This window comes from Culex pipiens, chromosome 3, assembly GCF_016801865.2.
Source record: "Culex pipiens pallens isolate TS chromosome 3, TS_CPP_V2, whole genome shotgun sequence".
NCBI classification, from domain to species: Eukaryota; Metazoa; Arthropoda; class Insecta; order Diptera; family Culicidae; genus Culex; species Culex pipiens.
In genome coordinates this window covers 124,817,972-124,843,134 of record NC_068939.1, presented here as the reverse complement: position 1 = coordinate 124,843,134, position 25,163 = coordinate 124,817,972, and the positions used below count along the sequence as shown (strand labels likewise).

The window sequence follows — 25,163 nt, the reverse complement described above, 5'->3', positions numbered from 1 at the left end:
CGACTTGTACGACGGACGACGACGGGACTTCTGACAGTTTGCGCTAAGCGGGCTGGCGATTTTCCCGTTCGTTTTTGCCCTGTTTCTGTCTCGCTTGCGCGAGTGTGTACCGTTCCAGTTTTGCCGTGTTTCTCTTCTCCTCTTTTGACACTACCAGCAAGTGTTGTTGTTGTTGTTGGCTGATTAGGTGGTGACATCACACGCAAGCATAGACAAGAGGAGTGTTTCGAGCTGTTATTTTTGGTTTATTTTTACTGCTCACATTCATCTGAATCTTCTCCTAGATTAAATTTATAATGTCTTCAACGAAAAGAAAGCCAAAAAAGCACGACAAACGTGTAATCAGCTGATTCTAAAGAATGTCTCATTAGAAAACATTTTTCCAATTTTTCATGAATGCTTCGTCCACTTGTCTGTGGCTGTCATTTTTGTTTTTGTTTCCTCGTTTTTCGCTCGACTCCCCCTCCCCCACCACAACCACCCAGTTGTGGTGAATTCCGAGACGACCACGGGTTTTGCCTGACAGGTAAGGTTGGCTTGAGCGAAAATCTGGCTGCGTGCTGAAGCATCGAAAAAGGACACCGTGATAAAATATTTTAGTATGTTAAAAAAATTATACACTCTAAATAAAAATCATGATTGGCTGAGTTCGTTATCCCACTTTTTCATACGAATGGAGCAACGGATTCGAGTGGTAGAAATGACAGTTTTTCAGTAAGGAATAAATTATAGAAAAAAGCAAAAAATTGCTCGGTACACATCAACCAGAGCTTTTCACCAAGATTTTTGTTAAAGACATTTTAGTATCTTTCAAATGATTTTTTATTTAACCCCTAATGTACTATTTTCAAAGTTATTTACAACAAAGTTTGACCATTTTTACAATCATATTATTTCAGGATTGGGTCCGTAAGATTGTCAATTTTGGAACAAGAAGACAACAACTTCCTTGGTTGCTGTGCACCCTTAAAAAAGGGTTTTATGTATAACGGCAATAAACACGATTAAAAACCATATCTGATCACTTTTTTTAATTTTAATGCAAAAAATTAATTTACATGACATTTTTTTTTCGAAGAGGGACTACCCGCATAAACATCAACCATACACTCACCATTTGTCATATCATTTTTCGGACCATACACCGAATGGTAAAGATCGTACACCGTATGATCCCAATCCATAGACAAATTATACCCCATATGATTTTACCATTTGGGGAATAGGTTGTTAGGTTATATGTCACTGTACAACTTTTGTATGGAGAAAAAAAGATGAATTAAAGACGGATCATACCACGAATAGTTCGATTTGTACCAAACCCGAACCATACCAGGAACCGTTTATGTATGGTTTTGAATGGGCTTTATCAACACTTACCGACGCTATCAAAAAAGGGGAGGATCCAAAAAAAGAACCTTACAAATGTTTATTTAAGTTCTATACTTTGCGGTCGTACATTGTAATCAGAAAAATAAGCTTTATCGTTATTAATAAGGCTACCAACTGTAGGGAATTTTTCCTTACCGTACGGATTTTCGACTCTCTCCGCGGATTTTTATTAGGCCGGAATTTGTGTACGGAATTTTTCGCAATTTACGGATTTGTACGGAATTTTGACAACTTTTTAAAATTGATTTGCTTTTCTGATCTGGCCAAAGCTTTTTCTAATTAGACAATTTTATTTATCTGTCAATTTGTTTTAAAGAGATAATTCGGGTAGTTTTCCGGGTTTTCCTCAGTTCACAGTTGATTATCAATTATTGTTCTTTTCAAATTCCTTACAAAACTTATTTATCCGATAAAAGATCCAAAGGTTTTCTATAGCTTGTGAATACCTGTAAACATTTTAATTACAAATCTAGAGTTTTTTTTAAATGGTCCTATAAGCTTTTGTGTTTCACATGTTTATAGGACCTTTTAAAAAACTGTCGAAATGTTTTCATGAGAACGATATTATTTTTATAAGCAAACTTGACATTTCGAAAACTTTTAAACGTTTAATAAAATAAATGGAAGAACATGAAGATTTGATTCAGCAAATCGCGGTTTATTTTCTAAATATCCAGAGTTTTTTTTGAAAAGGACCAATAAACTATTGTCTTTCATATGTTTATAGGACCTAATCAAAAAAAACTCTAGATATGTTTAAACGTGCAAGTCATAAGCAAAGTGAAATTTGTAAATAGTAAAAACGAGACAGTTTAATATTTTTGATTTCAAATTTATATATCGCGGCATTTCTTGACAGAAAAGGTACTACTTGACAGCTCGTTCCACGGAGACCATAGTTGATCCATCGAAAAAATGTTGTCTTGTCAATTTATTTATTTTTTGCATTAAAATGAAAATAAGTGGTCAAAATTTGCTACATCAGAAGGTTTTTTCAAGGGGAAAACCACTCTGCTCATTGCCCCCGAGTAGGCTGTGCCCTAAAGTTGCCCAAACGTGCCCGAGTGAGCCCTGAAGCCAAGAAAAATCAGTATGGTGCATAGTAACCATGTCACAATATTTGTTTATAATGTTTTTACAATTCTGTCAACGTTGAGTTTTCGATTCTGCTGTATTAAATCTATTGTTGCAAAGTTTTCTCATTTAATTGTTGGTAAGATGGATTTGATCAACTATAGAATGCAGTTAGATCAGATACTTTTCTTTTTCAGGATAAAGAAGATTGAAAAAAAATCTAAAACCAACGGAATGCATCTAAGAATAAACCCATTGGAAGATTCTGTAACCCAATCCAAACTTATACCACTAGAAACTGGTCCCGCTCAGCTCGCCCTGTTTTCAAATATCTCGGCGATGCTAACTGGTTCAATGGTTGTTACATGAGGCCGAAAAGCACGTCTTGTATATTGTGTGTTTCGACATCATGAACATCATCGATACCAATTCAATAGAATTTCATGAAAAATAAAAAAAAACCCGTTTTTATTATAAACAAAAAGAATAATAAAGTATTTTCAGAAAATTAAATATTTTACAGGATACAGTTTTGTATAATCCAATGATGAAGTCTCTGATTTTCACTAATTTGAAACAGAAACCCGGTGCAATCAACAGGGTTACATCTATTTTAACAACAACCACATTCAAAGCTTTCGAAAATTGACGTTATCCAAGCTTAAACATTGAACTCAGATATTAAAACGATTCACTGCGACAAACCCAAATTGTAGACCATAAACCTCGTTCTGTTTTTCTGTTTTCCAAAAAAAAAGTACACCAGAAGCATAAATATAAAACTGCTTTTATTTCTGTACAATGGAGTACCCGACGCGATTGGTAGTGAGCAATGTATTTCTTATGGAGCGAACTGTCAAACTACCACTCGAATCGGGCATTCCATTGAAAACATTACAACAAATTATCAAATTTTAAAATTAATCTCTTCTAACCAAATTTGAAACTCTTGAAATTCAGCTTTAATCGATATGTCCCTAGGAACTTGTTTTTTCGTACATCTAGAAAAGAAAAACGGGTTCAATTTTAATGAAGTCATGATTTAAAATTTACTTTCCTTTCTTAATCTATTTCACCAAAGGATTTCACGACATAATGCAATTGTTTAGCTCACAAATTATTTTAATTGAAAAAATGCTTTTGTAACCAAAAACAGTTCTTCTGACAATTTAAAATGTTTGGTACAGAATCCTGATTACTTTGATATTTTGAACTGGATTTTCCAATTGGGTACTAAAGCCCTATGTCAATTTTTATGTACAACGGTAACAAACACGATTAAAAACCATTTCTGATAACTTTTTGACGAAGAACTTCGTCTTAGGGCTCTATACAGGGTAGCAATCCAAAATTTCGCGGAGCGAAATGTAACGAAAAATTAAACGCGACTGCAAGATTTGTAACATTAATATCTCAGCTCCTGTTCAACACACGTAAAAGTGGTACCCACCAAACGAAAGGGGAGATTTCACGCATTCTTACTATACCTAATTAATGGCCATGCAATTTAGTTGAAGCACTTAAAAACTGAGTTTAAATTAATAAAACTGCTTCCACACAGCAAGCAAGCACGCACACAACACACACACGCGCTCACTCTCTCTCTTGACTCCGCCCCCAAAGCCTTGCCTGCGTTTGGCCTTGACACAATTTGGCGATTTATTCCTTTTGTGCTGCTGCTTCGCCAAACGCCAAAACGATTTGATATAAAACGAAGTGCCGATCCAAAATCAAGTCAAATCAATTTTGGACGCCGACCTGGAAGGAGCTCCTGCTGCTGCTGATGCTGGACCGAGGAGGAAACCAGCCACGAGGAATCCACGATCGGACGACGTTGCCATGGAGATTTTGCGGGACGCGACCAAGGAAGGACGCGCGGGGTGAGGGATTTCACAGCTCGGCGAGCTGCCTTCACCCCGCTCCCCCAAACCGGTGACGGATTTCACAGCTCGAGGAAGCTGCTCTCGCCCGGCGCCCGGTTGAGGAAGCGGCTAGATTCCGTGCATCGTGTTGCCATGGAGATTTTGCGGGACGGAACCAAGGAAGGACGCGACGGGATCCACAGCTCCGCAAAAAACTGCTCTCACCCCTTCGCTCTCTCTTTGACAAATTTGACATTTTGGTAGTAGTGGCCACCATCTAGATAGGCCGGAGGCCCCGGGGGTGTTCCGATAAGGGGACATTTACGGAACCATAAGAGTTGGGGCAATATGGGTATCAAACTTTAGGGATTTTGATACTGGACATGAAATTTGACATTTTGGCAGTAGTGGCCGCCACCTGGAGTGGCCGCAAGCCTCGGGGATGTTCCGATAAGGGGACATTTGCGGAACCATAAGAGTTGGGGCAATATGGGTATCAAACTTTTGGGATTTTGATACTGGACATGAAACTTGACATTTTGGCAGTAGTGGCCGCCACCTGGAGTGGCCGCAAGCCTCGTGGATGTTCCGATAGGAGGACATTTGCGGAACCATAAGAGTTGGGGCAATATGGGTATCAAACTTTAGGGATTTTGATACTGGACATGAAATTTGACATTCTGGCAGTAGTGGCCGCCACCTGGAGTGGCCGCAGGCCTCGGGGATGTTCCGATAGGGGGACATTTGCGGAACCATAAGAGTTGGGGCAATATGGGTATCAAACTTTAGGGATTTTGATACTGGACATGAAATTTGACATTTTGGCAGTAGTGGCCACCACCTGGAGTGGCCGGAGGCCCCGGGGATGTTCCGATAAGGGGACATTTGCGGAACCATAAGAGTTGGGGCAATATGGGTATCAAATTAGGGATTTTGATACTGGACATGAAATTTGACATTTTGGCAGTAGTGGCCGCAGGCCTCGGGGATGTTCCGATAGGGGGACATTTGCGGAACCATAAGAGTTGGGGCAATATGGGTATCAAACTTTAGGGATTTTGATACTGGACATGAAATTTGACATTTCGGCAGTAGTGGCCGCCACCTGGAGTGGCCGGAGGCCCCGGGGATGTTCCGATAAGGGGACATTTGCGGAACCATAAGAGTTGGGGCAATATGGGTATCAAACTTTAGGGATTTTGATACTGGACATGAAATTTGACATTTTGGCAGTAGTGGCCGCCACCTGGAGTGGCCGCAGGCCCCGGGGGTGTTCCGATAATGGGACATTTGCGGAACCATAAGAGTTTGGGGCAATATGGGTATCAAACTTTAGGAATTTTGATACTGGACATGAAATTTGACATTTTGGCAGTAGTGGCCACCACCTGGAGTGGCCGGAGGCCCCGGGGATGTTCCGATAAGGGGACATTTGCGGAACCATAAGAGTTGGGGCAATATGGGTATCAAACTTTAGGGATTTTGATACTGGACATGAAATTTGACATTTTGGCAGTAGTGGCCGCCACCTGGAGTGGCCGCAGGCCTCGGGGATGTTCCGATAGGGGGACATTTGCGGAACCATAAGAGTTGGGGCAATATGGGTATCAAACTTTAGGAATTTTGATACTGGACATGAAATTTGACATTTTGGCAGTAGTGGCCACCACCTGGAGTGGCCGGACGCCCCGGGGATGTTCCGATAAGGGGACATTTGCGGAACCATAAGAGTTGGGGCAATATGGGTATCAAACTTTAGGAATTATGATACTGGACATGAAATTTGAAATTTTGGCAGTAGTGGCCGCCACCTGGAGTGGCCACAGGCCCCGGGGGTGTTCCGATAATGGGACATTTGCGGAACCATAAGAGTTTGGGGCAATATGGGTATCAAACTTTAGGAATTTTGATACTGGACATGAAATTTGACATTTTGGCAGTAGTGGCCACCACCTGGAGTGGCCGCAGGCCTCGGGGATGTTCCGATAAGGGGACATTTGCGGAACCATAAGAGTTGGGGCAATATGGGTATCAAACTTTAGGAATTTTGATACTGGACATGAAATTTGACATTTTGGCAGTAGTGGCCACCACCTGGAGTGGCCGGAGGCCCCGGGGATGTTTCGATAAGGGGACATTTGCGGAACCATAAGAGTTGGGGCAATATGGGTATCAAACTTTAGGGATTTTGATACTGGACATGAAATTTGATATTTTGGCAGTAGTGGCCGCCACCTGGAGTGGCCGCAGGCCTCGGGGATGTTCCGATAGGGGGACATTTGCGGAAACATAAGAGTTGGGGCAATATGGGTACCAAACTTTAGGAATTTTGATACTGGACATGAAATTTAACATTTTGGCAGTAGTGGCCACCACCTGGAGTGGCCGGACGCCCCGGGGATGTTCCGATAAGGGGACATTTGCGGAACCATAAGAGTTGGGGCAATATGGGTATCAAACTTCAGGAATTTTGATACTGGACATGAAATTTGACATTTTGGCAGTAGTGGCCACCACCTGGAGTGGCCGGAGGCCCCGGGGATGTTCCGATAAGGGGACATTTGCGGAACCATAAGAGTTGGGGCAATATGGGTATCAAACTTTAGGAATTTTGATACTGGACATGAAATTTGACATTTTGGCAGTAGTGGCCGCCACCTGGAGTGGCCGCAGGCCCCGGGGGTGTTCCGATAATGGGACATTTGCGGAACCATAAGAGTTTGGGGCAATATGGGTATCAAACTTTAGGAATTTTGATACTGGACATGAAATTTGACATTTTGGCAGTAGTGGCCACCACCTGGAGTGGCCGGAGGCCCCGGGGATGTTCCGATAAGGGGACATTTGCGGAACCATAAGAGTTGGGGCAATATGGGTATCAAACTTTAGGGATTTTGATACTGGACATACAATTTGACATTTTGGCAGTAGTGGCCACCTGGAGTGGCCGGAGGCCCCGGGGATGTTCCGATAAGGGGACATTTGCGGAACCATAAGAGTTGGGACAATGTGGGTATCAAACTTTAAGGATTTTGATACTGGACATGAAATTTGACATTTTGGCAGTAGTGGCCACCACCTGGAGAGGCCGGAGGCCCCGGGGATGTTCCGATGGGGGACATTTGCCGAACCATAAGAGTTGAGGCAATAGGGTATCAAACTTTATGGATTTTTATACTGGACATGAAATTTGACATTTCGGCAGTAGTGGCCACAATCCCAAGTGGCCGGAGGCCCAGCGGATGTTGGGGCAATATGGGTATCAAACTTTAGGGATTTTGATACTGGACATGAAATTTGACATTTTGGCAGTAGTGGCCACCACCTGGAATGGCCGGAGGCTCCGGGGATGTTCCGATAAGGGGACTTTTGCAGAACCATAAGATTTGGGGCAATATGGGTATCAAGCTCTAGGGTTTGTGTGTTGTGTCTTTAACACATGGTTTAGAATGACTCTTTGTAATAAATTATATTGTTTGCAAAATATTTCTTGAAAATTGTTCAATGCCGAAAATTTAACAGAGAATTGATTAAATGATTGCATATCAACTGGCCCGAAAATTTTGCCAAGAAACGCAAATATTAAAAATTCTAAAAATTTCATTTACTTTTGTGTCCGAAGTTCTTCGTCATGATGGTTATGCCTGTAGGATTACCACTGCACCTTTTTTTCATTTTAATGCAATTTTTTTTTTTGACAAGACAACATTTTTTCGATGGATCAACTATGGTCCCCTTGGAACGATCTGTCAAGTAGGAGCTTTTCTGTCAAGAAGGATCGCGAGGTTAATTTTTCAAAATTGATTTAAAAATCAATTTTAAACTCTTTGTGGTTTTAATACGACTGTATAGTTTCTTTCATTTTGACGTTTCCGTGTAACCGTGTACGCCTAAGTCCCAAATGTAAACAAACACTTTGGTGGATGACACAAACATCCGGAAGAACAGTTTGCACCGATTCTAGAAGGTCTGTCTTTACGAAAAGCCTCATGTCCTGGAGCTGTCGTACTCGGTTCTAGAAGTTGGAACGAGATCCTACGAACCAGATCGAGAACATCTACCTGGAATACCAAAGAAGTTAAATTTCATGGTGAGGACAAGGATGCGACGGAAGTGCTATTTTCAGTTACAGTGTGCAAGAGCGTAGCCCGCCGTCATTTCATTTTTCTCTATCTTCACGCACGCAGCCAAAACAATTTTCTGTCCATTCCCCCGCTCGCCCTCCAAAACTCACCACACCTGACACGACACGAAACGTCAAACCGAGAGTTCAAAGGAAAAGCGCAGCGGAGAAGCGAAAAAATCCCAAGTCGTCCGTCGCGTATCGTGTCAAATTCATCGAGAAGCAGTCCTCGTCTCATCAGCCATCATTTTCGGACCTGGGGCTGGTGTCGTCGCGAAACAAAAAAAAAGTGGAAGAGAAAGGGGCCTCACAGTAAATTCGTCGTCGTCTTATCGTGTCGTGTGTCGCGTTGGAATTGGTGTATTTTTCGTTTTCGTTTCGGTTTTCTTTTCTGAAGTTCTGGAAGAGGACGGTTCCACGGGCAGACCTTTGAACTCGGAGCCAGTCGCCACCCCGTCGCTGCCATCCCCTCGAGGGGAAAGGAGTTTCGAATCAAGCAAGAGCAAGGAGATTTGGGTAGTTTCGGGCAGTGTCTCCCTGCGGAATCGACCCACGGGACAAGGGCAACAGTGACAGACACAGCAAAATCAGCCATCCGGAGCTCCGTGGAAGAAGCAAATTTACAGTTTACAAATCTACCACAAAGAGCGAGTGAGAGAGCGAGGGACGACACAGTAAGGAGGGGCTGCTCAAAGCAAAAAGACAGAAAGGAAAAAAAAACCTGTCACAAGGAACGACCCCGCAATGGCGAAAACGTACGATTACCTGTTCAAGCTGCTGCTGATTGGCGATTCCGGTGTCGGCAAGACGTGCATCCTGTTTCGGTTCTCCGAGGATGCGTTCAACACGACCTTCATCAGCACCATCGGTGAGTCATTCCTTGCTTCAAGCGAGAGAAACAACGAAACTGTTGCTCCGGAACCGTTTTTTTGTCTTCTTGCTTGCCTTCTTCTGTTATTTGGGAGGACGAGCAGTGTGTTGGAGGGGGAACCTTGAAGACTTTTTGGCTAGACTGCGCGGGGGCAGGGAAAGTGCGTCGTCGTCGTCGTCGCAATCAACCTGCCAGCGCCAACACAGAGAGACCACTCCACCACCAACAACAGCAGCAGCAATTCAATGTCTCTATTAGGTTGATTAATTTCTCTTTTATATCATCGAGCGAGTGAGCTCAACCAGAAGTAAGCTCAGCTGCTTCATTTGACGAATTGCGCCGAGATTGAAGCTAGCCCGAATTTGATCGGGATTCCGCTTTAAGAACGCCGCGCCACAGCTGATTGACTTCTAGGAATTTTGATGTCATTGTGGTGGGGGCAGTGACGACGATGACGATACCGTGTGAGTAATCATCCACTCAGTCAGCAGCATCGACGGGGTTTGTGGTGCTGTTGGCTAAAAGGGAACTCTCTTATCGGTAGGCAACAGTGCAAGATGCAGACGGTCTAGGGCTAGGGGTTTCTGAAATGCTTTGGAGTTGTAAATTCACACATTCAATACATAAAGCTGCTTCCAATCTAGCCCTATTTTGAGATTTCAACCTGAGCGTGGAACCTTAAACCATTTTGAAAGACATCCATCCAAAATTGAATCCAGAGAATATCGAATGACAAACCCACACAAACACAAACAATTTGATTTGTTCAGTTTTTGATTCTGGAAATTTATGCGTGTTGAGGTGGCTCGTTTGGACGAAAACACGAGCAGCCAAAGCCAAGTACATTTTATAAGAGCTGTATGATGTAAATCAAGCAAAACAATGTAAATATGCCGAAGCCGAAGTGTAAACAAAGAGTCTGTCCTGCTTGTTCCTAATGAAAACATCCACTGACGTAAGCAGCACAGACTGCTTACACTTGGGCTTCGGTCCATTTACATTGTTTTATTCTAGAGGTGGACAAAAAAGAGCGAGCCGCTCAAAGAGCCGGTTCACTGAAAAGAGCGAACGAACCGTGGCTCACAAAAAAAGAACCGCGGTTCTTTTTTAACTCTGGTCTTTTGAAAGAACCGTTTCAAGATGGCATGATTTTTGTTATAGGCTGATACGCAGATCGGAAGGAACGCAAAACTCCATATAAAAAAAAACGTTACATTAAACCACCTCAGTGATTGGTACCTTCCTCCTAAAATCAATTGAAAAAGCTTTCTGCTTGTATTCAGTTGCGCATGAATACATGCAAACAAAATGCTATAAAAAGCGTTACTTACTTTTCTGCCATAAAAGCCATAGTATTATGGACTAACGAACGAGGCTAATTCCATAAAGCTGCCTCAGCTGGATGTGTAGCAATTTCAATCCTTTTTTGTTCCGTCAAAATTATGTTTTAGCACAATTGCTCATATCTTTTGATAGCGTTATCAGATCTTCAATCTTTAAGGCTCATTTAAAAGGTCTATTGATTATCTATCCAACGATGGGTCGTATGCGTATGATAGATCCGGACAACTTTTTCAGCAACATTTTTGAGATCTGGCCTCAAAAAAGTATGTAAATAACACTTAAGTGACCATAACTTTTGATAGGGTTGTCAGATCTTCAATATTTTGGACTCGTTGGAAAGGTCCTTTAAATACCGTAAAACGGGGTGACTTTGATAGCCGGGGTGACTTTGATAGGTTTGAGATTTTTCCGCAAAATGAAGAGTACAAATTAAATACGTACGGAATGGTAGTAAATCATACTGAAAGTGGTAGAGAAGTGTTCAAAGTACCTCAAGAAGAACTTTTCATAAAATTTTGAACTATAACTATAATTAAGAAAGTGTTGATGAATAGCAATTTTTAAATCTTCTCAAAGTGTCATGTTTTTCTCAACGAACAAGATTTTTAATCGGAAAACGGATTGCATTTTTGGATTCTTTGGACAATTTTCCGCTAGGAGAAGGTAAAATAAGTTTATAAATAATAAATCTGGAGCAACATTTGAAAAGGGCGTATAAGCATTTTGACAGCTGCAACTATTTTGCAATTTCCCAGGCAATGGGCAACTATTTTACAAAACCCATAGTGTTGAATGGTAGCTGTGGAGGTCAGCTATTGTTTCCCATTTCGAATTTTGAGAAAATGTTACCTGAAGCTTGAGAAATAGCAAAATAGTTGAATCTGTCAAAATGCTTATCCGCCCTTTTCTCGTGTTGCTCCAGAAATATTATGTGTTTTTGAAACAATAATCGAAAAAATCCCTTGTTTTATAGGCATTTTCAGTTGATCAAATTTCATATAAAATGTGAAAACTTTTGATTTTTGCTTCTAATTCAGTTTGAAATGCAATATTAATCGATAATTTTATAACCAAAACTAGTTTCAACAAATTTCAGGCAAAATTCTAACTTTTGAACAATTTTTTCTAAAATTTATATGTATTTTAATAAAAAGCTTATAAACTTAATTAACTAAATATAAACATTGATTTTTTCCTTGTAAACTATATTAGCAACCTTAGTAATGGTACATTTGACGTAAAAATAAAGTTTGAACACCTAAAATCTGATTTGAACAAGAAAAACTATGACTATCAAAGTCAACCCGGAGTTCAAACTAAGAATTTTTAACGTAACTATTTTTTTAAACACTATTGAAATAACTTTTTTTCAAAAATGTTGTATGGACCTCATGTGGGCTTCCCCAGTACATGTTTTAAAAATAATAGTCTTAAGAAAAACCTTACCAGTTGGAAAATATTCCAAAAATAAATTGAAATCCTATCAAAGTCACCCCGGTTTACGGTACCTTTTTCAAATATATAGATTGTATAGGTATAGGTTTTCTTACAAAAACCACCCTTTTTACAATCTTCTGGACTTTAGCCAAAATCGTTTTTTAAAGATAACTTTTGAAGTACTTAACTAAGCATCACCATTTATAGATAGTGACTTAGGCGGATCGAATGATGTCAAAACGGACAAAATCGGTTCAGCCAGTTCCGAGATAATCGAGTGCAATTATTTTGATCAACATCCAACCACACACACAGACATTTGCTCAGAATTTGATTCTGAGTCGATATGTAAACATGAAGTTGGGTCTAGGAGGTTAAAGTAAGAAGTTTGTTTTTCGAGTGAATTTATAGCCTTTCCTCATTGAGGTGAGGAAGGCAAAAATTACTTTAGAAGTCGAACATTTTATGTTTGAAATAATGGAAAAACCCACAATAATATTACGACAATCAAGAAAGAATTGTAGTCAAAAATAATAAATAAAATAAAAGCTTAAAAAATATTTCAGAGGTCATATTTGAATGAATAGAAAATTTCACAAAAAAACATTTAGTTTTTAAAAATAAAATAAAAACTTAAAAAATATCTAACAAGTCGAACTTTTTGTTGTTAAGAACTGCTCATATTTGAAAGAATGGAAAATTTCACAAAAATATTACAAGAATCAAGAAGAGGTTGTTTTTAAAAATAAAATAAAAACCTAAAAAAAAATCAGAAGCCACTCTTTTTTATAAAGAACCGCTCACATTTTTACGAATGGAAAAATTCACAAAAACATTACGACAGGTTGTTTATAAAAAAAACTTACAAAATATTTGAGAAGTCGAAATTTAAAAAAAATTGCTCATGTTTGAAAGAATGGGATAGTTCACAATATCATAACAAAAACAAATATTTTTTAGGGAATGGTAAACTTCTCAAAATGTGGCTTGGAAGTTGTTCTGTTTATTTGAAAAAAAAAAAAAATATCATTACTTAAAGAATGAATAAACTCACAGAAAAAATCGGATTTGTTTGCAAGAAAATATATTTTTCAAGTACATATATTTAAGAAGGACATAAAAATTATTATTAGTTTATTTTTTTCACATTCGACCTTTTGTCGTTTCGATGTTTTGTCCATTTGACCTTTTGTCCATTCGACCTTATGTCTTTCAACCTTTTGTCACACATCCCTTAGGAAAGAATGTGGATGCAAAAAATCCATTATTAATTCAGAGGCAATATGTAAATTAAAACAACAACAAAATTAAAGAAAAGCTAATTTAAAAATTGAACCTCATTTTAACTATTTTTGTCAGCGCAAAGTAACGATTTTGTTTTATTTTGTCATATTAATTGAATATTTGAAAAAAAAAAAAACTGGAGTTTGGCATTGGTTTTTTGAGGTAAATATTTTTAAATGTTTATCTCCCTGGGCCTTGTAAAGTCAAGGGGCATGATTTGATCCTAGTGCATTAGTTAAAATTTGGGTATACATTATTTTTTATAAGCACTTTGGACACCACTTCATGCTACGAGAACTCGCTTTGCCGCAGCCCCAGGGCTTAAGCGTTGACCGATAAGCTGTCTTCGTGAACTAGGTAGTTCTCCGATAGTGAAAATATCACAATTGCACAAGACACCGCTGCTTCTGTGACTTTTTCACTATCACAATGTGGGATTTAGGTTGGGACTTCAGGATTGTACAATTGATTTGTTGCTTAGCATTAGCATTTAAAATAAATCTGTATCCTTTCCAAATCTATTTGAAGTTAAAGTTAGTTGCAATTATTAAGCTAGGGTAATGCTGTCAATAAACTTTGATTGATGTAGAATACTAGGCATTCTTTTATGTCAAATTGTCCATAGAGTCTCGATCAATCAATAATGTAATGATATCGGACAAAATTCGTTGATCTGTTGAACTAACGGTTTTCGGATTATGGTTGTATTGACCATTGTTGCGAATCGAGGAACTACGGATCTTTTGACGTAAATGGTCATTTCTTTTTCAAATCGCGATTTCTATCCTATTTGTATATCAGTTCACAAATTTTTATTGTTTTTTGATAGAAGTAGTACTACAACAGTTAAAGGAACGTTTAGTTTTGAACATTAAGTTTAGAGGATTTTAGATTAAAATTTTGATTTTCAATTGGGGGGAGGTGTCCACGTGCTTCCATCCCGCCAGTCCATATGTATAGCCTTAGTGTTGTGTTTGCTGTATTTGATATTTTGTGAACCACACCGTATGCTGTACTCGACAGATATGGACTGGTTCCCGGCCGGGCTGATGGGTCTCGCAGCTGGCTAGTTGAACGTACCTGTTAGAACATCAAATCATGATGTTTTATCCTTTTGTTTCCTTAGTAACAGTAGCATAGTTAGTTCAGCAAGGGAAGCAATAGTTTGATCCGTTCAGCTGTTGAAGCAATTGCTTTCGATTCAAACTTGTGCTGAACATTGTTGGACTACCTAGACTACTGTTCAAAGGAAACAAACACGAGGGTACAAAGGGATAAGCTCCCCCCGGATGGGGCTAAATTGTGGAACGCTCCCAGTGAGTTTTACTGAGCTGCTTTGGACATTTTAGGTAATAGTAGTATGAAAATAGTTAAAGCTCGGTATTAATTCACTGGGAGGTCGTGTAAAAATGTCCGTGCTTGTGAAGTTCTGTTTCTGTGTCACTGTTGTGTTAGTTTGTAACATGTTCGACATGAAACTTCTAACCAGCAATGATTAGTTATGCGGAATTCTTCAAGTACGGGAGCACGACGAAAATTAGACGACCCGAAGAAATAGTGAAAGTGATAGTGAAAGCAAATAAATAAAGTGTCAATAAATAATCATAAAGTGAAAATATTATTATAAATATATTTAATATTATATTACACTGTATATCTTTGTAAAACTCACTATCAGAATCTAATGTTTTCTTGTGTTCTCTTTTGTTCTTTTCGTTTCAAACCGAATGAGCGAGCATCTGACTTGCTACACAGCTGCAGGACAAATTAACACCATCTGTGATCAATACCACACCGACTGTCAAGGATTGCTACCAAGCTTGGTGTCCACGGCTATATGTCCAACCGAGAGACCTCCAAGGTCGCAGGGAAGTATTAATTAGTATCGCCTTTTTATTTTTGACCCTTTTGTTAATACAAATTCCTTTGCAGATACCACTTTAAAAGTATGGCTCGCGCTCTGCTTTGATGTTTTGCTTATTCTATCCGCTTTCTACCCCCAATGTGTCCTGCACTGGGGGTGCCTGGGGTAACTTCGAGTTGACCTGGGCCGCCCGAGGAATTATGTCGTAGGTGGCTCGTGTACAGGTTCACTCACCTCTCCTCGCGGCAAGGTTTTCCGTAGGTCTACACTCGAACATGCAACATGGGACAGCATGAATCTTCAGCTGAAGCCGGACGAATGTATTCCGAAATTACAGAATTACAGAATTACAGAATTTTGATTTTCAATCCAAAGTAGTTAGCAAATGAATATTTGGACTTTTAAATGAATAATTGAAAAAGTTGGACTTATGAATAACACACAACTGTGCATTTATTCTAGAGTCAGATCCATACAGCGTCAGTGTTTATTTGGTCGAAGTGTACTAATTCATTGGCAGATCTGATTCTAGTTGTAATGTACGACAAGACTACTGACGGACGTGACAGGACGAGGGCCCAGTTTAGAGGTTTCAACATCAACGATGTGCGGCTGGATCACCCACCCAAAAAAAAATATTTTTTTTTTTTTTTTAATGTTTATCTAAAATAATTTCAAATATTTTAAAGAACATTAATCATGTATAAAGCGTTTGAATTAAATTAACAATACAATTTTAAATTCAATTATCTTTAAGTTTTTGCTATTTCCAGTTGAAACAAAGTAAAGAAACTATACGCTTGCCAATTTTGAAAATTAACATTGAAATTATAAGTATTCTTATGCTTTCGGTTATTTTTCAAAGACTTATTGTTTATGTTTTACTCTGAATCAAATAAAGGGTGCTTCCATTTTTGAACAGTTTTTAAAAGGTTATTTTTGGGAAATTGTCCATAGTTTGATTTTTTTTAAATTGGTTTAGATTTTTTTTGATGGGTAATAACGACTTTTTTATGAAGAGTTTTTTGTTTGAAATCATTCATAAGAGAAGAAATAATTATTATTTGAGATTTTGTTAAAGTCGGGAATTTGAACATGGGATTTGAATGGTCATCCTATTTAAACATGAACAGTTCTTTGAAGATTAAATTGAATTTGAACTGTTTTAACATGAGCAGTAGGGTGTAATAACAAAATCGATTTTCTGGCACAGATGCTTAATTTTGTCTAAAGAATCAAACCAGCGTGTATCCCTAAAATCCATTGTTGGGTCACCCTAGTGACCACCCTGATAAACTTTAAGTAAACATTGGCCCCCATTTTTAAGTTATATTTGAATCAAAGTATTTTTTTTTTGAAGCGAGACTTTTTTACTTTCAGAAGTCATGACATTTTTTTTTTTTTTTTTTTTTTTTTTTTTTTTTTTTTTTTTTTTTTTCAAGATCAACTAACAGCACTACATCCGTAGTGCTGTTAGTTGATCTTGGTCAAAACAGTTGCTCTGGTTCCTTGCAAGTTACCCATTTTCTTACCTCCACGTTGGCTTGGTTTCGTCATCATGATGACAACACGTGACCTTGCTGGTGGCCTGTGGAAACGAACTCGTAAACCTTTGACCAGCGAGGGTCAGAGTCGAGACGGCCAAAAGAAAGGGATGCGCAATGTGGGAAGGGAAGATTGTAGACGGTATTGTTTTGATTCACAGCATGTTGAGTTAACTGTTGTGGATGTACCTGATACATCGCAACACGGGGTTTCTCTTCTTTCCACTTTCAGCTACTATCTATCTTCTATTTCTTTATTATGTATTACTGATTTTCTAATTCGGCTTCTGTTTACTATCCACCATTTTATTTTGATTGCATGATCCTTTGTTTCTCTTATTTTCATATACTAATGCATCTTTTTGTTTTGTTTTTGTTTGTTTTCATTTTCATGTCGTATCTGGGCCTACGGTTGGAGAACGATTGCACCACGACAACCACTTCGGAGTGATATTATCACACTGGAGACAACAGCAACAACATCAGAAACCCTGATGTCACTCAGGTTCCCGCAAGTAACTGTATCATTATTTTAAAGTGTTTATATTTTACTAACATCCCTTTCTTTGCAGAGCATGGACTACATTATATAGCGGCAATGTGGGAAAGGGAAGTAATTTGTGATTGTAGAAGGTATTGTTTTGATTCACAGCATGTTGAACGAACTGTTGTGGATGTACCTAGAACATCGCAACTCGGAGTATCTCTTCTTATTATCTCCAACTACTTTAGTTCTGTTTCACTTATCTTTCGAGTCTCCTCTACTCAATTTGCCAGTTTTAACTGCTATGTGTTTTCCCTAACAAAAACTGATCTCCTTAATATGCGAACGAGGTTAATTCTTGGGCTAATTCCTGTTAATATTTGATGTATTCTTTATTCATTGTCTAATTTATTTATTTCTTAAAAAATATTTTATTGGGCTTCTAAAGTTGTCATTAATGCTATCTAAGCTTATATCATATTATTTATCCTTTATCACAAAGCTTTTTTCATAAATTATTGCCTATATTTTTAATCTTCTTCATACAGCTTTTTCTCTTATTTCCTTCAACATACAATTATTCTTTCAGTAGCGAACTTTATGTAGTATGCTTTTTCCTTTATGGTCTATTGTTTTAATCTACACTCTTTTCTTCAAACAAGTAAGATTTGAGTCCTTACTCAATATATTGAATGATCAAAGTCACACACATAACATTATTGTACTTTTGATAAATTTTTGAATAACATGCTTAGGTTCAAAACATTGTAACAAAACACCGCGACAGAAGAAATAGCAACAGATTAACACGACTCAACATTTGGCAAGATTCCAGGAGAAAACAGTACACTGTAAATAACAATTAGTTTTTGAATTCAAACTAAAAATTAAACAGTTTTTGCTTTAATGAAAGTTGTGTAACCGTTCGGAACCTCACTCGTGAAGGTTACCGCGATTTACGCGATTTGTTATTCGTTTTCTGTAAAAGTTGGGAAGTGTTCGCGTGTCAAGTGTTTTGTCTCCGGTAAACGACCCAGCAAGTGACGTCCACCAAGAACGCAGCCAGCAGAAGCTTCCGAAACCGACCACCAGAGGACCTCGTCGGCAGTGGGCGGTAGAGAGGTGACATGACGGTAGGTTGGAAGGTCAGGGAAAAGGCGCGGAAAGAGGAGGGGAAAGACGAAGACCGTCAACCGCCAAGGACTCCTCAAGACTCGTCCAATTGCCCGGAAAGAGTCATAGCGAACAGTTGGACCGCTACAACTCCACTGTTTCGCCAAGAAGTGTCAGTGCACGGCCACGGCCGTGAGTGATAGTGCCAGCGGGAACCAGGAGTGTTTGGGACCGCTGAAGGACATCAGGTATGTCCACAAAACCCGCCAGTTTGCCAACCCTAACGACCCCATCCGCCTAACCAACAAATCCAACCGTCATGGCTCACCTAACCTCAACCATCACCTCCAGGACCCCTCGTACCTCACGTTAAGTGCCAGTTCGACACCGCCTCGTAACAACCGTGTCGAGAACACCAACCGGGGACTCGCCGCAACCATCGAGTCACCCCCAGAATCAAGTCCGCAGCCGGACGTAGACCCGCGTCGTACCTGCGCCTCATCCGGGTATTCCGGACACCCTAGATGGTGCTCCGAAGGTCGTAGGACGCAACCAACCACGACAGAGGGCAGGACGACAAGCACCGGAACGAGTGGGACCCTTGTACGACCGCAACCGGTCGAGTACGCCACGAAGACCACAACTAGGAGGCTGCGCCGTGATTCGGCGAGTACCAGAACAACAACAAGCAGTTGCGCCACGTAGCGGCGAGTAGCTGAAGCAACAGGAGAGGAGGAAGCGACGTCACCGGAAGCAGTGTCGGAGTACGGGGCCCCGAGAAGAAGGAAGAGCAGAGAGAAGGTCAGATAGCTTTAAGAAAGTGGGAGGAAATAGAGAAGAGTTCGATCGAAGTTGTGAAGTTTTTCCTTGGCCGAAAGCATTTCCCAAGCTTACCGCGATTCAGGACCGCAAGCATGCCGACCCTGAGGCTACATGAGGGAGTCTCGGTAGCGCTCGTGAGCCGGTGGTAACCCGACAGTTACAGTTGATAGGCACACTTTAAATGGTTAGGCGCTTATACTTACATCAAACCCTACGTAATGTACCACCCCCGGGCGAGTTAAAATGCGTAACCGGAAAAGAAGGTGTGCATGCCTGGCACGAACACTCAAAGCGTGTTCTAGCGTGTTGCTCGTACTGACTCAGAGCAAGGGTAAGATGTAGGTGTAAGGGCAGTGCGTGTTCGTCGGGAACCTGGTGCATAAGATCGGTCAAGGCCCGTTCTTACACTGAAAATTGCGAAATTGCGAATTCAGAAGTCATGACATTTTTGATTTCCTGTAAATTTGCTTCAAATAAAGAGGTGCTATGGGGCCCAAAACTGGTCCGGAATTCATTCAGCAAATGCCAAAGTAAAATTGATGGAAAAACTTCTCTAGTGACTACGACTCGGTCGATTTACGCAGTGCACTACTTGCAATTTCCAAAGGTCACTCAACTAACTATAACTCGTCCACCAGCTGTTCGACTATACCTACATTTTCCCAATTCATCACATTAAACTGCAACGGTGCAGTGCGCCAACTCGCAGCATTAATTTGTATACCTACTTGGGATTTGGAATAGATTTCCCACCCGGCCAAAGTAAAGTAGCCTATAAGGTACACGCACAGCATTCCATTGCACTCGTGTGCCAAGTTTTGCCAACTTCATCTTCTCTCGACGAGGATATTAATAAATCTCCGATCGCGCGCCCCACCACAAACACAATGAGAACGTTTTGGTTTCCTTGTTTTGGTCCCGCGCCATGTGCAGCAAGCAAGCAAGAATTTTGCACAATTTGTACCTTGTTGCTATTTATGAGGCTATTTATTCCTGTGCGCTGAAAGATGAATTTGATGAATGTGGCAAATACAGCCAGAAATAGAATAAACTCACGAGATCGAGCTATTCTTCTCTCATTGACTGTGTCTCATAAATGTGTCCTGCTCGTCTGGTAAAGCACTCAATGTTTCCTTTCTCTCTTTTATTCTTTCAGGAATCGACTTCAAAATCCGGACAATCGAGCTGGATGGCAAGAAGATCAAATTGCAGATTTGGTAAGTGGCTTCAATCGTTAACCCTAAACGTAAGCTCTAATCGCTTCTCCTCTCTCCCTCCACCAGGGACACGGCCGGCCAGGAGCGCTTCCGGACGATCACGACCGCGTACTACCGGGGCGCGATGGGCATCATGCTGGTGTACGACATTACGCAGGAAAAGTCGTTCGAGAACATCAAGAACTGGATCCGGAACATCGAGGAGAACGCGTCCGCCGACGTCGAGAAGATGCTGCTCGGCAACAAGTGCGAGCTGAACGAGAAACGGCAGGTTGGTTGCGATCGAGCGGTTGAAAGTGAGGTGCGATCGTGCTAATTGACGCTTTCTTTTGTTTGTTTTTAAGGTGACCCGGGATCGAGGTGAACAGCTGGCGGTCGAGTACGGGATCAAGTTTATGGAAACGTCGGCGAAGGCGAGCATCAACGTGGACGAGGCATTCTTCACGCTCGCCCGAGACATCAAGTGTAAAATGGAGAAGCGAATGGTTAGTATCTTTCTGTACCAGAGCGATAGAACCGAAAACAAGCTGGGTATGGGTTTCATAGAGTTGAGCAAGTTGTGGGATCGCGTGATGGATTTGACGTGGATTTTCGACGGCTCTCTGGCGAGACAGAGGGTTGGTGATGGCTACACGTACAAGTCGTTAAACCCAAGTGCAGAGTTCCAGATGCGAGCACATCCAATCGCAGACCGATTTTCGGCGATCCAGAGATTGGAAACTCGGAATGTGGAACTGTAAAGGACGTATTAGACTATCATAAACAAGCAAATTTTTTAACAGTTTGTCGAGTTCAGGAAGTGTGTAAAACACGACGTCAAGATTGTCAACGCTCAGAGCAGTTCAGATTGGTTATTGAATGGTCCAGCAAAAACGGCCTACTTCTCGCACAGCCTCCGCTTCAAGTACCTACACCTAGAGATCATCAAACGACACGGAAACACAAATCGACTATGCTCTCATCGATGGTTGGCACTTCTACGATATAATCGCCGACAGAACCTACCGTGGACTCGGACCACTACCTGGTGGTGGCAAAGCAGCACCAACGCATGTTCGAAGTCTACAGGATCCGGAACCGCCACCTGTGGTGGCTGCTGCATAACAGCCATGAGAACAAGGCGACGTACAGACAGTTGCGAAGATCCATCTCTATCGGGATACGGATTTCGTAAAGACGTACCAAGCCGATGTCGTGGAGGGGACATCGACGACGAACCAGATTATTATGCTACGCCAAATCCTCCAAAAATGTCGCGAGTACCAGATCCAGACAATCGATCGCGACATTGTTGGAGAACGTTCGAGGAAGTGACTAGATGGTGCTACCTGGAAGCTGGAGGAGGAGTACAACAGCTGTCAGCGGCAAGGTGTGAAATTCGTCATTGGGGACATCAGCGGTCGGTTCGGCAGGGAGGAAATGTTTCGACTATTGCCTACAAACGGTTACGAACAACAATGGCAAACGCTTCATAGACTTCGTAGCCTCCCGTGGAATGGTCATCTGAAGCACTTATTTTCGTCGCAAGGACATCCATTAATCCACCTGGACATCACCTGACCAACGGTTGAAAACGCAAATCGACCACGTTCTGATTGACGGCCGATTCTTCTCGGACGTAACAAACGTGGTGCGAATATTGGCTTGGACCACTAACCAGTTAGGAGTGAGGAGGAACTAGGCGCAGCCTCGCTCAAAGATGGTTGGAGCCGCATACGCTCAGCCAGCGGCAGGGCAGTGGAAACCACACTGGGTAGCTGTTCTCTAAGCTGAAGGACCCGAGTTCGGTTTATGTCGCAGAGTTAGCCGCGGTTTACTGCGCACTGCGAATCATCGAGACCATGCCACCTGACCACTACTTCATCTTCACCGATAGCTTCAGCTCCGTTGAGGCTATCCGGACTCTGAAGCCGACCAGGGAATCTGCGTTTTTCCTCACGGAAATACGCAAGACTTTAAACAACCTGGCGGCTCAGTCCTTCAGCATCACGGTGGTGTGGGTCCGCGCTCATTGCTCGATTCCGGGTAATGAGAAAGCGGACTTGCTCGCCAAGAAGGGTGCTGAGAGTGGAGACATTTTTGAAAGGCCAATTAGCCTACAAGAATACTATGGTTTTCCGAGGCAGCGTGCGCGTATGGATTGGCAAAACCAATGGAACGACGACACCAAGGGACGTTGGATGTATTCTATATGACCTAAGGTGCAAAGAAAACCCTGGTTCAAATGGATGGACTTGACGCGTGGATTCATCAGAACGATGTCCCGCCTTATGTCGAACGATTATCAGGACATCGGCCATCTCGTATGGGCGTGTCCAGAACACCATGTTCACAGAATTGTGTGGGCCCGAATTAGGTTTTACGCCGACTCGATTTTTAGGTTAGAAATTTGACAGTTCGGCTGCACTTTTGGATTCCTCCGGGAAACTAACTCTCCCACAAGAATTAAGTTGAAAGATAACCTCAGGGCCCGAGGAAGACCACCAGTAATCCTAATACGAGACGCGTTATTTCAATCGCGGCAAACTCGCAAACAAGACAAAATGTATGCTGGCTGACGTTTGTACAAATTCAGGCAAACAATAACAAAGCAGGCAAACTGTCAAAAAGTGCGAGTTTGTTTGCCGTAGTGTAATAGCTCCTTTAGTTACTAAAAGAACACCAGATAGAGCGGGAAGTATTAAAGGGTTTGACTGAAGGTTAAATGATTTAAAACGTAACCTGTAGAAAAATGAGCATATCAAAACTTGAAAAAAAAAACTTTTTTTTTGTATTTGATCATTACTCGGATGAGTTTTCAAAAAGCCGTAAGAGCCAACGTGACCTCCGATACTAATTTTCGTTTTTTTTCCAAATTGAAACAAAATTTCCTTAATTTTTAGTTTGGGGCTCTTGAAGAACGTGTATTTGAACAATCTCAAGCATTTTTAAAATTGGTTTTTCGTAAGAAGGTTGAATAACGATGCAAAAAGGGCTTCATCTACCAATGGCTCTTACGGTTTTTTGAAAACTCATCCGAGATTATTTCTTTTTTTCCTCTCTATTTCCAGGAAGCGAACAATCCTCCCAAGGGCGGACACCAGCTGAAAGCGTCAGAGCAACCCCGGAAGGCACCCAGTTGGTTATCCAAGTGCAATCTGTTTTGACCTTGTAATAGTCCTATTAATTATTGTAACTTTTTTATATAACATACTAAATAATAACTGTAATAATATATACTGTGTAGAACGGCTAAGCGCGAGACGGGGACAAACCGAACCAGGACCGACAACAAGAGTGGGACATATTATTATGATTGGAAAAGGAGGGTTGAAGTGTTGACTTCACACACAACACGGAAGAAATTTACATGCAATTGATGGAACTTTTTTTGAAGCCGAAAGTAACTCCCTCCAGGACATCGTTCACAAACAGACACAAAAACGCAGGAAAACAAAAATCGCGCGCGGTACGGTTTTTAATTTATTTACACATTATAAAGTGAAAGCGAAAATCTAATCCACTAGAAGACACAGACAACACACATAGAAACGGGCGACCACCGGAACTAGAGGTCGTTAAAAAAAAGAAATACTTATGATGTAAACCGACACCAGAACGAACACCCACTGAGGTCTAAAACCAAACCCCACTCTTCCTCCTTCCGCCACACTACTCCACTCCATTCGATTAGGGATGTCCAACTAGAAGTGCACTAATTTGAAAACCCCCTTCTTTCTCTCAAACCCCAAATCCATCCCTTCCGGTGCTAATTGTCGAGTAATACAACTTCACCACACACACTCACTCTCGGTCCACCCAAACACTTTCCACCCCACCCCCGGAAACCGGAAGACCGCGCCGCGCCGCGGTTGTTTGCAGAACGCAGGTTTGGACAGGGTAAAGAACACATTCATGCAGGCACTCCTTCACTACACCACTCACGCAAACAAAATGGTCGCGCGCGCTCACCTTGGACATCAATAGGCGTATTATAATAGGCGATGAAAACGTACATTCTCAAGTATAAAACAAGAAAAAAAGTAATAAGGTAAAATTAAAAGAAAGAAAAAAAACGAAGAAGGTTCGTTCGACGGACGCGGACGTGGGAAATTTCACAGAATTGCAAAAGTGTAACACAAGGAAACAAAAAAAAAGGGTGAAACTCATTTCAATTGTCGTAACTATTATGTGGTTAAATGGAGACAAACAAAAAAAAACAGTTAGAAACAAGGTTTTGAAATAATCATGAAGATTTTTCTTCGTATGCAAAATACAAACTGGTTGGTGTTGTTTTATTTGATTTGAAAGAAAAAGTTTCCGGAAAGATCACTGCGAGAACTAAGTAAATGAGGAAAATCTTTGTTACTGTTTGATCCGAGGTTTGACCTATCCTAGAGACCGTTACCGATCATAAGATCCAATTTTCAGCTCGATCTTCTGCCTGAGAGCACGTAACCGAGTGCAAAGGAATAAGTAGAATTTGAAGCTCTTCTCTGTGTATTGTTACAGAGTGTTACAACGCTAAGACTCAGTCGCCCACAGATCGTCCGAAAAATTGTATGTGATGCACAATGCTTGAAAAGGTCTCTGTAACTGAATGGGACTGCTCGATATTTGAATGAACTTTCTGTCAGCAACCATTTCCGAAAACGAACTTTGATCGCTGACACACAGCTCCTATCATGATCGTCTTTGCTTGGCGACGGTCGGTGACCGTAAACACAAAGACGAAACGAACGAAAAACGAGCA

The 25,163-nt window shown here is 41.0% G+C and overlaps 1 protein-coding gene across 1 annotated transcript; it reads left to right on the top strand.

Annotated features, from left to right (window-relative positions):
- Positions 1 to 8,589: 8,589 nt before the first annotated feature.
- On the top strand, positions 8,590 to 24,690 carry LOC120412943 (ras-related protein Rab-8A). The gene is made up of 5 exons (XM_039573582.2): positions 8,590 to 9,319; positions 20,371 to 20,431; positions 20,498 to 20,702; positions 20,776 to 20,916; positions 23,482 to 24,690. Exons 1-5 carry the CDS (start codon positions 9,196 to 9,198, stop codon positions 23,575 to 23,577), a joined length of 627 nt encoding a protein of 208 aa, XP_039429516.1. The 5' UTR covers positions 8,590 to 9,195; the 3' UTR covers positions 23,578 to 24,690.
- The last annotated feature ends 473 nt before the right edge of the window (positions 24,691 to 25,163 follow it).

Excerpts from the sequence above, each read along its gene's own strand:
- LOC120412943 (XM_039573582.2), top strand. The coding sequence starts at position 9,196 with ATGGCGAAAACGTACGATTACCTGTTCAAGCTGCTGCTGATTGGCGAT. Across the intron at positions 20,432-20,497 it reads AAGATCAAATTGCAGATTTG|GGACACGGCCGGCCAGGAGC; the intron begins GTAAGTGGCTTC and ends TCCCTCCACCAG. Across the intron at positions 20,917-23,481 it reads GTAAAATGGAGAAGCGAATG|GAAGCGAACAATCCTCCCAA; the intron begins GTTAGTATCTTT and ends CTCTATTTCCAG.